General features: G+C 37.0%; 1 protein-coding gene across 1 annotated transcript in view; it reads left to right on the top strand.

Annotated features, from left to right (window-relative positions):
- LOC135476120 (neurofibromin-like) overlaps nt 1–10,587 on the top strand; it is an 82,917-nt gene extending 72,330 nt beyond the window's left edge. The window contains 7 exon segments of the mRNA XM_064756024.1: nt 558–601; nt 1,021–1,532; nt 3,239–3,496; nt 3,830–3,930; nt 4,553–4,692; nt 5,311–5,357; nt 6,139–10,587. Coding sequence (XP_064612094.1) covers nt 558–601; nt 1,021–1,532; nt 3,239–3,496; nt 3,830–3,930; nt 4,553–4,692; nt 5,311–5,357; nt 6,139–6,459 — 1,423 coding nt within the window. The 3' untranslated portion in view covers nt 6,460–10,587.
- Nucleotides 10,588–12,592: the final 2,005 nt, after the last annotated feature.

Genomic DNA, 12,592 nt, shown 5'->3' with positions numbered 1-12,592 from the left:
GCTTGGTTCATAGCATACAAGCAAGCCCATTACAGGTTGACAGAGTGATGTACATGTGTGAGTGGCATGCATAGCTAAATCACAATTAAGCAATTTCACAGAGTAGGTAATTTTAGCTGGTTATAATAATTTGTATTAATGTATATTTTGTTTGATTTTGGATGATCTTGTTGCATTAGAAACCGTATACCATCTCCTTGTTTTAACGTATTCTCGCCACGATATGGCTGCAGTGTGGCGGAACTGGCATTCACAAACATAAGGTCATTGTTTCTCAAACAGCTCAAGAAGCTTTGACTGTTTCTCTGTATTTTATTCATACAACTAAATGTAGGATGCCATATACCAGAAACAGTAACCTACTGAGGTGTGGCTGCCGAGTGTATCTTAAAAAAAAAGGCTTAAAGAATAACCTTTATTACAGAATCGGAATATCGCTAGCTGTTAATATGTAATATGAATAGTAAGGTAGATCAACTTTTATGTGTATCTCGGACGCTAATAGTGCTGTGTGTGTATAATTTGTAAACTTTTAGTATCGATGTTTGTGTTTCCAGGGACAAATTTGAAGTCACTCCACAGACAGTTCCGTATTTGGCAGGTGAGTGGCTAAATGACTTTAAATTTCATCCCAAAAAGTACATTTTTACAGGCAAATTAATGTCATATAATATTACGTTTGGTGTGGAAATTTATACTTTTCCAACAACATATCATCTTACCTTCAGGTTAATAGAACTCTCAAAATCAACCAAATTGGACAAAATTTTAGGTCATTTATGGTAGTTCAGACTGCTGCTACTAAACTAACACGTGTTCAAACCAGGCTCTTGCTTTTTCAACTTAAAAGGTTGTATCAGGATTTTTGACCTGTACCTGGCAAAAAGCAGTCTTCATAAACGAAGTTTTCATTCAAGCTTTAAAGAATTAAGTGCAAAATAAATCATCAAAAGTCATTTCTTCTGATCTATAATTAATACTTTAATGTCTACAGTTTGCATCTGTATTCCTTGTTTACAGCTTTGGTGTCCGTATCGGAGGAGGTTAGAAGTCGGTGTCATCTTAAACACAGGACGACCCAATATACGATGACAGAATCCGCCTCCAACGAGAGCATTAGTGGGGAACTCTCCCAGCCATCCATGGGGGTGTTAGCCAATTCCTGTATAAACCAGGCCCCACCCCCGGGGAGCTCCCACCCTCCCCCGGGGCCTTGCACCCACACGGGGGTCCCAGGGTTCCACAGTGGCCCATCTCAGCTCACGTCTTCATCTTTCCCAGGGACAGGTATAACAATGAACTCTGTTCCATCCCCTCAGGTGACGTGCCCCCACTCATCCAGCGCCCCAGCTGGTCAGTCCTTGCCCCCTCAGACACAAACTGCTTCACCCATACCCCCGCCCCAGCTGGGTGCATCGCCCCCCTGCCCGCCGCTAGCCATTGCCCGAAGGCAGAAGAGCTGGGACCTGCTGGACCAGAATGCGGTGGCGGCTGCCAGGATGCAGAAAAACACCCACATGTCACAGTCACAGGTATGGATTCAGATTCATTTAAATAAAATGATGTGGGGCCTCCGTGGCTCAGTCGGTTAGCGCGCTAGTGCAGCGTAGTAACCCAGAAACCCCTCACCTATGCAGTCGCTGTGAGTTCAAGTCCAGCACATGCTGGCTTCCTCTCCAGCCGTAAGTGGGAAAGTCTGGCATCAACCTGCGGATGGTCATGGGTTTCCCCCGGCCTGTGCCCAGTTTCCACCCACCATAATGCTGGCCGTCGTCGTATAAGTGAAATATTCTTGAGTATGGCGTAAAACACCAATCAAATAAATAAATAAATAAATAAATAAATAAAATGGTCTTTAATATTAGTAATGATAATAACTGAAAAATAATGTGGCTTTATAATGAGTTTGTGGCTCTGTCCTTATTTGAAAAAAAAAAAGAAGGAAGTTGGAATGTTTCATTTTCTTGTTTCATTCGGTATTAGAAAAAAAAATGAAATATTTCATCAGCATATTCTTTTGATTTTGTACATGTGTTGATGCTATCAAACTCAAGGTTTGAATATTATTTTCTGAGTTCACAATTGTTTATATATGGTTAAACAATTTCACTATACACAGGTAATTTGTTCATGTGTAATGCTTAAATCTGATATTAAACCAGTGTATTAATTTTACACGTACATTTGTGGGAAGTGTCTCCAGCTATGGGGAACTCGTGAAAGTCCGTCCCACTGTGACAAAAGAGGTCCATAGATTTGAACTCTTGTTCTTCTTTCCTTTATCGCGTCACAATTATCATAATATGCGTGGTCATATAACATGTAGCTAGTACACTAGCACTGAAATGTCACGCATTCTAACATGACTTGGACTGTATCTTGTCCACAAACCTCCCATTCAAACGGGACCGGCCCCGATAGCACAGTTGGTAGTGTCGGCTTTGGGAGCAGTACATCCAGGGTCAGTCCTGGGTCAAGTCACACCTAAGATCTTAAGAGAGGAATTTGTAACTTCCTCGCTTGACCTTCAGCATGAAGGGGATAGTGCAACGACTGGTTGACCGGTATAAGTATAATGGCTCAGGCGGGCAGCGTACTTGCCTTTGGTAAGGCATTTCAGTGAAACAGCACTAGATAAAGGATGGGTGGAAATCCGTCCTGCAACAAGAAGGGGCATTGCATGCACCCTAAGGAGTCCTTTGTCGTCATATGACTGAAAAATTGTTAAGTACGACATTAAACCTCAAGCACTCACTCACTCACCCCCATTCAAACGATTGTGACTATTTTTACTGGTACGTGTACATGTATGTCTTAAAGGAAAAGACCTCCAAAAACCTCTACAAAGTAAGCATCACTAAGTAGACCGCTTAAAACTATGCATAAATATACACGCATCAGTTTTTTTAGGTTTTTGTTAAAAGAGTGAAAGGGGCTCACACATTTGACTTCTATCAGAGGTTAGGAACTCTGACGTCACAGGAAGTTTATCCAACTCTAATCATGACATTGAATGTTGGAATAACTCTTTTTATCCATGAGTTAAAGATTACTGAAGCAATGTTCCTAAAAATTCCTTCCTTCTGGTGAACATCTGGAAAAAAAAAAAGTGATGTGACGTCAGAGTTCCTAGATACCATCAGTATGGCTCATAAAACCCACCATAGTTTTCGCCTTTCAACGCCTTTCAACACTCGCCAAAAGAATGTGAAAAAATAAATAAAACTGTTCTTTTCAGCAACAAATCAACACAAATTCCTGCAATCCAAAGTCCTGGCGAAGTCTGGACCTCGAGCCAAATTCCAAACCACCGTTGTTTAAAACGCGCAGCAGTTCAATGCCCATCCCGGGATCTAAGAAGCTAATGGATTCTGGGAAGACAGTTTTGAGTGTGGTGCGTAGTGGGCGAGGCTCAGTGTCCAATGAAAATAATGTATTGCTTGACCCAGAAGTGCTGACAGATTACCCGACGCAAGCATTCGTCCTAACTGTTCTGGTAAGGTCATGTCAAGGTCATTGCTAACCATTCTGGTAAGGTCATGTCAAGGTCATTGCTAACCATTCAGCTAAGGTCATGTCAAGGTCATTGTTGGTCTGAATATATAATGGCTCCTTTTTAATTTTGTTGAATTTAGCTCAGGAATCTGATGAGAAAGTTGATGTCTCTCCTGATCTTTGGCATGTCAGAATTCATGGATGTATTTGGCTATTTAACTCTTATGACAAAATTAGACTTTGGTCAATGTGACTGACCTTGAATCTACATGATTGTACTTTAATTTATAATCAAATCAATAATAAATCTTGATACTGATTCTTTCTGTTTCAGGCTACCTTGGTGCGGAACACGACTGATGAGAATGAGGCCAGAATCTTGTACGAATACCTAGCTGAAGCTTCTGTGGTTTTCCCCAAAGTCTTTCCTGTGATGTAAGTTAATACTAATCTTCACCTCATCACTTGTAACTCGGGACTAAAAAAGATCTCTACTTTTTAGCTCACTTGTATATAGTACAGACATCACTTATGTCATACCCGGAGCACTGGCATCAGCTTCTGTAACGGGGGAAGTAGTGTGAAAGTAAATGTTGGGGGGTTGTTATCTTTGAAAGTAAAACAGGTATTGATATTACCATGAATTACCAAATGTACCACGTTTACCACTTCAGTACTTTATTGCGTAAGTTTTGTGTTATTGTTCCTACCACAGGTGAGCTCTTTTGTAGCTTTTGCTACCAAATCTACCAAAAGCTTTCTCTCTTTTTTTAATAGACAAATAATATCTTATAATGTACCACCTTGGTTTTTTTTGTACTAAATATTCGAGCAATGTATATTTTGGGACAGAAGAAGTAACTTTAATACTGCCATTTTCCACCGTTCTGCATTGAATATAATCTATTTGAAATTCATGGTGAATAACATTATCATAAAAAAAAAAATAATAATAAAATAATTAAACAATATCGTGACTCTCTGGTGTCATAGGTATATATGTTGGAAACTTGCATGCCACTGACTGGTGACCATGTTCCTCTTTGTTTTGTTACAGACACAGTCTATTGGACGCCAAGATCAACACCGTGCTGTCCCTATGCCATGATCAGGTCATCCTGAACGCTGTGCAGAGCATCATTCAGAATATGATAGCTTGTGAGGACTCCTCCCAACAGACACTCTCCAGTCTTCAAGGTAAGAAAAGTCCACTCTTTTGTGACCAATAGATTTACTCAACGCATCATACTACATTTGTTTCTCTTCTCAAGGTAGCAGACACCTATTCATAGTTTTAAGCACCCAGGTTCCTCACAAAGAACAGAAGGTGATAAAAAAACATGGGGCAAAATATTGATTTTTGCCACTTTTTAAAGTTGTAAGTACGACAGGGAAATGAGATAATCATCTTTGAAAGCTAGACACATTCTGAGTACTTTTCCTGAAAGAATTTTGTCCTTAAAAGCTATAATTTTAATTTTTTTTATGCCAAAATCTTCTTCAGTGCATGTCTCTGGGTTAAATTTGCTTTTTTTTTTCACCTCCAGTACTTCAGTCACATGACCAAAAAGTGTGCTGTTGATTGGCTCAGAGCAGCTGTGACATCACTGCAAAACTATGAATATTCAAATATTCAGGTGGATGTGCTAATCCAGTTTGGCTATTTGATAACTAATGGATTTTTTTTTTTTTTTTTTTGAATTTCAAGATAACATCAGATGTCTGATATAAATTATATACAGAGTTGAAAGTTTTGACAAACTTACGACTTTGGGATAAGGCCACGTATAGAGTGTTGTATATATTATATTTCAGCCATTGGATTCGGAGGGTTGTGGAGATTTGCTGGGACTTTCACAAAGGTGATACAGTTTACTATTTAGTCTTTTGTTTAAGGTTTATTTCTTTTACTTTACACATCAAGAATCAGTAAGCCATTTTAGGCAACAGTTTGAATTTTTGGCATTTAAGCTTTCATGTAACTACTGTCAGTAAAGGAGTTATATTAAAGTTTGGAACCCCCACAGGACATGTTGTGACCCTTGACAGGTTAGGCCGTAGGCCCGAATTAGGGCCATTCTGGCACATTAAGCCTTTGGCCTTTTATTAGAAGGATTTTTCCAGTAATTGATGTGGAAGGTATGGTAGTTTTCTGAACTTCAGAAATCTTACCGACATTGTTTGTTTAAATTGAACTCCAGTGAATAAGTGAAAGAAAAGAATTGTAGAATTCATGGTTTCCAAGGTGATGCGGTTCATTTTAATATAAGTTGGTAATGCTGATACAGCAACTTGCATCAGACTTTAGCTTTACCTGAGACAATTTCCCCATAATTATTTAACTGTAGATACTTAATATATGTTGTATAAACATAATCTGATGACAAAAAACAGGTATTCAAATGACTATTTAAATATTGACTTTGAATGACCTTGGCCAATTTGAGATAGTTTTGATTAATATCAGAACGTAAATTTTAAAATTTAAGGTTTAAAATTCTTATTTTTGGACCTTTTGTGTTAATATTTGGAAAGTGTGATATAGGATATCAGTATATTTAAAAAAAAAAAACCGTTAAGAGATTGAGTCATGCCTCTAGACTGTTAAGACATGAGACTGATTAATCTTTCAATTTGGCACAGTCAGCTCATCACAGCGACACCGCAGAGCTGTTTGTGAACTGTCTAGAGGCGATGGTAGAGACCTGTCTGCCCGGGGATGACCTGGATGTCCAGAACCCCTACCCCAGCTCCCTCGGCATCGCCCCTAATCTGAACCTCTCCAGCTCCATGTCCAGCCTTAGTGTCACCAGTCTTCATTCTCCCACGGACAAGGACAGCATAGACGGGCTGTGCAACACGGGCAGGCTCAGACATAGCACTGCAGCTCACTTGGCCAGCAAGAACCGACCAGGAAGTCTGAAGCGAAAGGACAGCAAAAAACTGTTTGACCCCATGGACTGAGTAAACAGGGCTACATGTGGTACTAACTTGTAGTTACGCAGTAAATGAAATCAGATCAGCTTGCCTATTTTTGCCAGATTCTTAGAAGGTTGTTGATCTTTATTGAAAGGTGTTTTCAGGTTTTTTGTTTGGAAGGTAGGATTATAGCCTACTGGAAAAATGTAAGTTGCCTATTTTTTCCTGATTCTTAGAAGGTTGTTGATCTGTATTGAAAGGTGTTTTCAGGTTTTTCTGTTCGGAAGATAGGATTATAGCCTACTGGAAAAATGTAAATTTTAGCCCCGAAAGTTTTATGACATTTGTTTGCCACTAAAAATGCAGTTTGTGGTGCCAGATTTTAGGTCATTTGTTGCCTGCCGACACTTTGGGAGAAGGAGAAAATGTCAATATGCAGTTTTCGAGTTACGCCTTTACAACAACAGAATGACGTCTCGGTGCAAAAAGACATCGCCACTTTATGGCACATTAGGGCTGCTTGCCTATCTTTTAACATGGCAGTGATGGTGTTTAGATCAAAGTACTGGCAGAACATCATGTTTTGTGCAATATTGGGGAACGCTAATTCACACATGAACACAATTCAGAAGATCAGTGTAATCCTTGTAAAATGTGTAAAGTGACAACGTCATATCATAAAGGGACATCACTCTGTCGTCGTAACGTCATGTCTCGAAACATGCGTATTACCTTGTGTGGCAAGTGGTAGGTTCGTTATCGTTGTGCAGTCACTTATTGCATCTAGGCAAGGAAGAGAGGAGTAGACGTTTCGAGCATGAAGACTTTAAGAAACTGTTTTTACAGACCAGTGTCTGTAGACATGTGTTGTTCTGTTACATGGTATTTGTACATACATAGATCAAAACTAGCAGAAGTACCCTTGTTTGAATATTGAGTTCATGCCATTGTTTTCATGCCGTTGTTTTCATGCCATTGTTTTCAATCAGTGTCGTTTTTTGACTGATCAATGTCATTCCCAATAGAAACTGATAAGAAGAAAACTCAAACTGAATGCATGCGGGAAAAATGTCACATGACGTTCAGTGGAAAACAAGGCATGATTTTAATTCCAAAAGGAGGGCGTGAAAGTGATTTTGTATGAATTATGTGACACTATGGACTTTCAGTTTCACTTTCTGTTCCGACTGCTTCCTTTAATTATGTGGATTCATGTGACCCTCAGAATTTGCCAGAAGTTCATGAAATGGAGTGAGTAAATGATAAATACCCAATGCCACGTTCTTTCATTGCTATAGTATATGTGTATGCATGTTTTCTGTTAAACATACAAACCAAGATATTGTATATGTATAGTGAGATCTTCATGTCTTTGGTTTCCATTATTCCAGCCAGAACTCACCAAAGAAAGCTCAATAGTGAAAGTCTCCTTCACAGCCCAAAACATGTTGAAAGGAAGTTCATCCATACATCAAGGGCAAAATTTGCTTGCTCCTAGCAAACATTTTTTTTTCTTTTTGTTTTTATTGAACATGGAAATTCACACCAGTCATTGGCTTCAGATGGTTGTAAGAAATGCTGATGCTGTGATTTCTCTTAGCAACAAAAGCATTGAATGTGGAGAAGTTTTTTTTGCTGATGTTTATTTTGCGTTCTCCTTTAGCACTATGTGAAGATGTCTGGGATTGAGCTTTGAAGTGTTCAAAATTGTATGAGGTTGCTTTTTCTTTTTGTTCATCTCTTCACTAAGAAAACATTCTGATTTCATGGAAAGACTTTTATACATCTACGTTATATAAGTAAAAGTAAAATTTAATTTTAGAAACAGAGAGGAGATGCAGAAAATTTTGGTAACACGACATAATTTTAAGGTCTTGATAGATTTTATCAAAGAAGATCTTCTTGTGCTGACTGCAAGCTTCCAAACCTGGAAAATGTCACTCTGCAAATGGTGTATGACGAAAAGTTTAGCTTTTTATCACATTTTGCTTCTGATTGAGTCAGCCTTATTATACGGCCACTTGAGAGTTTTTTGTTAAGTTGATTACTCTCATATGGGAAAAATTATGTGTTAGCGTCAAAAACATTTATTTAAAAGCCTTTATGTGAACCAGAATGTTAATTTTTTACAACCCAAACTATGGATGAAATACTGTAGTCTGTCATCTGAACCAACCAAAAGGGGTTTTGGTGTAAACCAGATAGGGAATAGTAAATTGATTAGACTGACACTTTATTTGGCAAACTAGGTGTCCGTTGAAGGTACAACACGAGGTTAGCACAAGTAGGTACATTTATGTACAGTAGGTTAAAGTTTTGCTTATTAAATCTGAATGTTTAGGTACCTTAAATGTACACATGCACTGCTCATGTACCGCTTAGGGATGGTTTAAGCATATTTCTGTTGTTAGAAATGTTTGACGATTTACCCGAGCTTGATCTCTTAAAATTTTAAAAACCTCTTTTTTTTTTTTAAGCGTTCTAGGCATATTGATTCAGTCCTAGTCTTTTTGATTGGTTACAATACTTAAAATCACACATGTAGTCTTGCTGTGTTTTGCTGTGTATGGTTTTGTTTCTTTGTTATACTGTAGCATTTTTTGTATCAGTATTATTTGCTTCACTTTTTCCTTCACCAGTCAGTCTTGATAAATCATGAAATTATGAAAATTGTGTATGAAATTACACAATGTAATTATGAAAAGAGCATAGTTTTGATACAGCATCGATGTTTTTCAAGGATGTGCTTTACATCATCCTTGAACTATACAGATACTAGTTGGGAAAATCATTCGTTGAGGGTCATCAGGTGTTCAATGAGAATATGAAAATAGCTAGTATGTACGTTTTCAAGATTGTTTTTGTTTTGTTGTTTTTTTTACTGGGACTGTGTCCCTGAAACAATTTTTTTACACGCAAAACAAGGTAACACATATCTGCACTAAGAGGAGATACCTTGCAAATACTTTCCTGAGCAAAAATCAAAATGCATATGTTACTTTAGCCGAGTCGGAGATTTAAAAGATTGAGTACCGTACTTAATTATGTGGTATAGGTAGACTTGATCAAAATACTCCTAATTGTCACAAAGTGTCGATTTTTGTTTTGTGTTAGCTGTGTGGAACAGAGATGAACTTGTCTGATTGCTTGTGATATTCTTGAACTGTTAGGGTTAAAAAAAATGTGTATTGTGCTTAATAAGGCTTCTGGATTGTTATCCATGTGTGTAAATTGGTCAGGCAGAAAGGGATTTGAAATAAGTTTGTCATAAAATGGGAAATAGTACTGAGTTATGGCCCTTGGCTGAGATAGGCATGGCGCCATATGGATGTTGTGTAAGGGGGGATAACTCAGCGGTATAACTCAAAGGGCTATATGTCACTTACCTTCCTTCAAACAACATCCAGATGGCGCTATGCCAATCTCGGCCAAGGGCTATAACTGAAAATTTTTTCTTATTAGAGGAAAAATACATGTGCACAATGAATGGACGTTGTTTGATATATTTGAGTTCTATGGATGCATGGTCTGACATGGAAGGTTTTTGATTTTGTCATTTTACAAGAAGTATGCTTTGGATGTTAGCATTTGGAGGAATTATTTGCCTTTCATCTATTGGTTCGATAGATGAATGATATTAACTCTTCATGGGTGATAGAATTCAGCCGAAATCATGGATGATGTTGTAGACTGTGCGTCATCACTTTCTGTATAAAATGGAATTGTCATTTATAACAAACAGCTTGATCTTTAAAAAGAGGAAATGACCTAAAATGGTTGATAAAATATATTTGTGATTGGCAGGGATGATTTGTTTATTGATATCATGGTAAACGCATCAAATGTTGAGACGTGACTATTTCAGTTCACTTTCAGGAATTTTTCTGTCAAATTAAATATCTCATTCTAGTACTACAGACCCTGCACAATATTATTTGAAGCTGCAGTAGGAAGGACAGGCAACATTACTTAAGACTGTGGTTATGGAAGTGTTAAAAAATATCTTAAAAACACATGGAACAGTAAAACCATCAAATGCCTTTAAAGTAAAATTAAAATGGTAAAAAAAATTATAACAGTTTTGCTGACTATGGAAAAGCTTGTCAAATATTATAGAATTGTTATGGGTGTGAAGTGTGTGTTGGGAAGTACAAGTTGATGGATGACTGGCAAGATGGTGTATACATATATATATATATATATATATATATATATATATATATATGAAATGTTGACATTAGTAAGGCTTGTGATGAAGTTAAAGTGATACATTCATTTTTGTTAAGATCTTCTTAATACCTGGTTTATACCATGTATAAAATGACAGATAAAGTAAAGATTTTCACACATGTGTGAATCTTTTATTTTTTGGTTACTTGCATTTGGAGGATATATGTCTGGCAAGAAAGGAAAATTAAATTCACATTTGAAGCATTGGGTTTAAAAGATTTCAAAAACTCCCAAAAATTTTAGCCTCCTTCATTGGCGATTCCTTCAATGTTAAAGACAAAAAAATTTTAAGGTGACGTAGATGTCAGATGAAAGACCATAAAAATAGTTCGAATTAGTTTTCGTTGAATTTGTTTGTTCCAATAAACTGCCTGTGAAATTTCAGATTCTTTTTATGACCATATTTGGACCAGTGACGTCACTTAAGGTTTTTGTCACCTAACATGACAGACTTTTAGATTCCATCATTTAAAATGCATGTACCTGAATATCTAAGGATGCGTTCGCTGAATGAACCTTGAAATGAGCTGTTTCAAGAAGAAATACAGATGTGATGTCACTGATACCCTCTGGGTCACTACAGACCATCGCATAAGTTGATGTTTTAGATCCATTTCACTCGGCTGGAAAAATTCTCAAAAAAAAGATAAAGCAAACAATTTTCTTTACCGGTATTAAATGATGTTTCATCTGACATATACCTATTTTTAGTGTTTTTTTGTGTGTTTAAGTGTCTTGCCCAGATTTCAAATGAGAAATGTTTCAGTTTTGTCATGCGCTGACAGTTACAGAGCTTATAATAATTCTAATGGAAAATTTAATCAGTCTGTTTAAACTTGTTCAGGTTTGTCAGCAACATTCAGATGGTCTTGGGTTTCCCCCGGGCTATGCCCGGTTTCCACTCACCATAATGCTGGCCGCCATCGTATAAGTGAAATATTCTTGAGTATGGCATAAAACACCAATCAAATAAATAAATAAATTAACTTGTTCGTGAGATTTAAGCTCGATTATACTTAATCTAAGTAGCCAGTTCAACATTTATGTTGAAAATCATACATAAATTTGCATTTATCTCTCTATTTTTATTACTGTACACAGTGCTGTAAATTTGAATAGCAGGATCAAGATTTGTGAGCAGAATTGATTCACTGATTGAGAATTTGGAATGAATAAAAACAGCAGGGAGACATGTTTGCAGTATTGTTAATCAAGAATCTATGTTAAATTTGTGAGAAAGAAGTGTATGATAGTTGTCTTATAACATTTCAAGTCATACAAAATCAAAATGGATTAATTAAATGGATCCAGATTCTGATCCAGGGACCAAAAACATTTGTTCATGTTAACTTTTGTTTTCCCTCAGTATTACTATATCATGTATTTTATTGTCATATTGTTATAAAAATGAGTTTCACAAGTACATTCATGTATACACAAATGGCAGTTAGTTTTCTCCTTTGAAAGTAAATTCTTCTAAAACAAATATCTGCATGGTTTACTGACCTAATGCAGATTTTCTTAAAACTTTTCTTCAGGAGCTGGTAGCAGTCATAGACTACATCAAATGCGAATGATAAATTTGGTGCAGGCTGGAACATGTGCCTGAAATGGCCAGAAAGGTGTGCTTAAGTCATGCCATTATTCACTTACGTACCTTTGTACCTACGTTTATTTTCCAAAAAAAAAAAGAGAAAAAAAACATAATTTTTTGGTCACTGAGTCATTATCCCCTGTTGTCCAGGGCTTGGTAGCAATAAACATTTTTTTTCTGAACCTAAATTTTTCAGTTTAAATCGAAAAAATTTATTGTGACAGGCTGTAAGTGTGTTAGCTCTGTACTTTAAATCAGTGTAAGCAAAAGATTTGCATGTGCACATATCTTAAATTAATCACGCTGTCTAGTGAGTATTGAAATTTATGTTAACAAGCACACATGCAGACTGAT

This window comes from Liolophura sinensis, chromosome 10 (assembly GCF_032854445.1).
Source record: "Liolophura sinensis isolate JHLJ2023 chromosome 10, CUHK_Ljap_v2, whole genome shotgun sequence".
Lineage (NCBI taxonomy): Eukaryota > Metazoa > Mollusca > Polyplacophora > Chitonida > Chitonidae > Liolophura > Liolophura sinensis.
The sequence above is the reverse complement of the archived record's forward strand: the minus strand, read 5'-3'. Positions and strand labels throughout refer to the sequence as shown.